General features: G+C 53.2%; 1 protein-coding gene across 1 annotated transcript in view; it reads right to left on the bottom strand.

Annotated features, from left to right (window-relative positions):
* The window catches only part of GC (group-specific component (vitamin D binding protein)), a 14,336-nt gene extending 13,045 nt beyond the window's left edge, over nt 1–1,291 (bottom strand). The window contains exons 1-2 of the mRNA XM_010008517.1: nt 1,234–1,291; nt 70–139 (exon numbers count right to left, since the gene is read on the bottom strand). Of these exons, the coding sequence (XP_010006819.1) occupies nt 70–139; nt 1,234–1,291 (128 nt within the window). The remainder of the gene's footprint in view (nt 1–69; nt 140–1,233) is intronic.
* Between the last annotated feature and the right edge of the window lie 1,413 nt (nt 1,292–2,704).

The raw sequence follows: 2,704 nt of genomic DNA, 5'->3' as shown, positions 1-2,704 counted from the left end.
TTTTTTTTTTTTTTTGTTTTTTTTTTTTTGTTTTTTTCTGGGAGCGCAAACATGTCCGGAGGTACCTACAGGGTTTGGAAGTCCTCCTTCCCCAGGGTCTTGAACTCCTGGCAGACTTTGTCCCGGACATAAGGTCTCCCTGTAAGAGCAGAAAAATTTGTGATTTGTGATTTGTGAGCAGGATTTGTGCCTTGGCTCACTGAGGAGCTCCCGGGGAGCCGGGATCAGCCTGCATCAGCTGGGGGTTGGGAAAGCCCCAGCTTTGCTAATCCCTGCAGTACTGCTCCTGTGCCCCTCTCTTTGGGGAGCACTAGAGCTCATCTCCAGCAACCCTTCTCCTTGTAGGAAAAAAACCCACAAACTAATAAAACAGAGTGGCTGTGCTTAATTGAGTCTCCTGTGGGGAGAAGGCTGGGAGCCCCAGAGACAGGAGCATGGAGGTGAGGAGCACCCAACCTGTGAAGACATCTCCAACAGCTCTCTCATCCCTGGAAAATCACTATAAATTTTTGCTAGGAACAACATAGGTTAGACTTTGGTACCAGCAGGGTAAATACTGATACCAGTATTTACTGGTGTTACAGTGCAGAGTGGGGTCACGTCCCTGAAACCGAAGGGTTGTGTATGTGCTGTTACACTAAAGGTCATGTTGCTTCAGTGGGAAAGAAAGGGTGAGGGGGCCCCAGCAAAGAAGGGGAAGCCATAAGTAAAGGCAGCTCTCCTTCCTCGCAGGAACAGCAGCTTCAGTTGGTCCTGCTCCAAGTGCCAACTTGTTGCACTTTTCATCTCCATGCAAGGTGTGGGAGAAGAAAGTTCCCAGGGGCTGTTCTGGCAGGCAGATGATTCCCTGAGGAGCTGTGAAGGCAGCACAGGGCAGCACAGAGCATCATGTCCACCCAAGGGTGGGTTTTACACCAAAATGGTGCTTGTAAAGAGGTCAGAAAAAATCTCATTTTCCCCTTGCAAATGGAAGAAGCTGGACCCTCAATACTGGCCTCTCCTCCACCTTAACCCCAGTCCAGCCTGTCCCCTCCCAGTTCTGGCATCACCCCTGGGATCACATCCTGGGACCCAATCCACACCTTCCCTTTCCTCTCTCATGTTTCTGCCCAGCGATTTGGCAGCAGGTTGGGGGAGAGGCCACCAAAAACCACCAGAGCTGCCAGACCCCAGCCTCATCCCCCTCATCCCTCATGAGAAAGCAAAGTCGCAGGCACCTGATAGAGCTCTTACCTCGGTGCTCAGCACATGCAAGAGCTACAAGCAGCAGCAGGGTCAGAGCTGCCCTCATGTCAGGGCTGGTTTCCCTCCTCCTGCCAAAATGCCGTGCTGGGGAACCCATCCCAGCGTTTATATGGCGGCAGTGCCTGTTGTCAGGTGAATGATTAAACCTGGTGGTAGGGGAGGGCAAGCGCCTTTGGCCTGCCTGCCACAGTCTGGGTGCCAGCACCTCCAAAATCCAACCCATTTTAATCATTAGCTTGGCAAAACACAGATGCTTTGCTGTGGGACCTCAGGGGCCTCCTGCTCGTGATGGGTGATGGGCGCAATTGGTGCAATGGGAACAGGAAGAGCTGTGCAAAGGAGAGAATCCTGGGAGTGCAAAGCCACTAGTAGATGGGTCAATAAAAGGTCCCAACAACCCCCTGTAAGGAAGTAGCCTGTGATTTTGGGGTGCAAGCACACCGAACTCTCCCAGGGCAATACTGAGGTGGGTACAACTGGTCCAGGAGGCAATGACAGTGGCATGCTGCAGTGCACTGCTCTGCTGTGACAGTGGTGCACTGGCGCTGGGTCAGGGTGACTCCTACCCAAAAGGATGGATGGCATGTGTCACACCTGCCCAAAGGTTTGTTGCTGTCCGAGTACACATTGCTTTGATCCCTCCTGGGGCTGGTGGTGGAGCCCTAGATTCCCCCCGTGCTGCAGCAGAAGGGACAGCGGGTGTGATACATGGCACTGGCAAGGTGCTGGGCTGGTGCCTGGGCTCTGGGAAAGGGGGATGGTGGAGCCACTGGGGTCAGGAGCAGCCTATTTATTTAGCCTCAGGAAGCCAGATAGAGGAGATCATGGCCTGAGGCTGCTGTAAAACAAATATCCAGCAAATTCTGCCCTGGATTGGTGGCTTGAAGCAACCAGCTCCTTTGAGGTGACTTCCTGTGGGATGACAGATGAGTGCCACCCTGGGCACCTCATAAGAGAGCTCAGTCACAACTACAGCAGCCAAATCTCAAGGCATGGATGCAGAGAGTTTGCAGCTGTTTGGGGCAAGTGGCATTTGAGCTGGCTGCTGCTCGTCTTGGGCCACCCCTCTGAATCTTGCAGCAGTGGGCTCGTTTCTTGGGACAAGCCTGCAAAGAGATGTGGTCTAGAGGTGGTCCTGGGTTAAAATAAGAGGTGCTGGCCACTGTGTGCACATCCAGATGTATTGGAAGTTGGTTTTCTTGCTTTTACTAGGACATAAAGGTGCTTTTGAATCACCTCCTCACTGCTCCCACCCTCTGCTTCCCCCTCCACTCTCCAGGGTGTTAAACACCAGGGGATTGCAGCATCCAATGCTGCTGGGAAAAGCTGGCTGTTACCCTGGGAAGCTCAGCTCCAGGGGGTCCATCTCAACTCGTACAGCATTGGTTTCAATTCCTGCCCTTGAAGTTGCCAGGTTTGGGTTTGGGACTCAGGCTTTGGGGGGGGGGGGAGGGTCGAG

The sequence above is a fragment of the Chaetura pelagica genome, unplaced genomic scaffold, assembly GCF_000747805.2.
Source record: "Chaetura pelagica isolate M959 unplaced genomic scaffold, ChaPel_1.0 scaffold272, whole genome shotgun sequence".
NCBI lineage: Eukaryota > Metazoa > Chordata > Aves > Apodiformes > Apodidae > Chaetura > Chaetura pelagica.
This window is presented reverse-complemented; position numbering and strand designations above follow the sequence as displayed.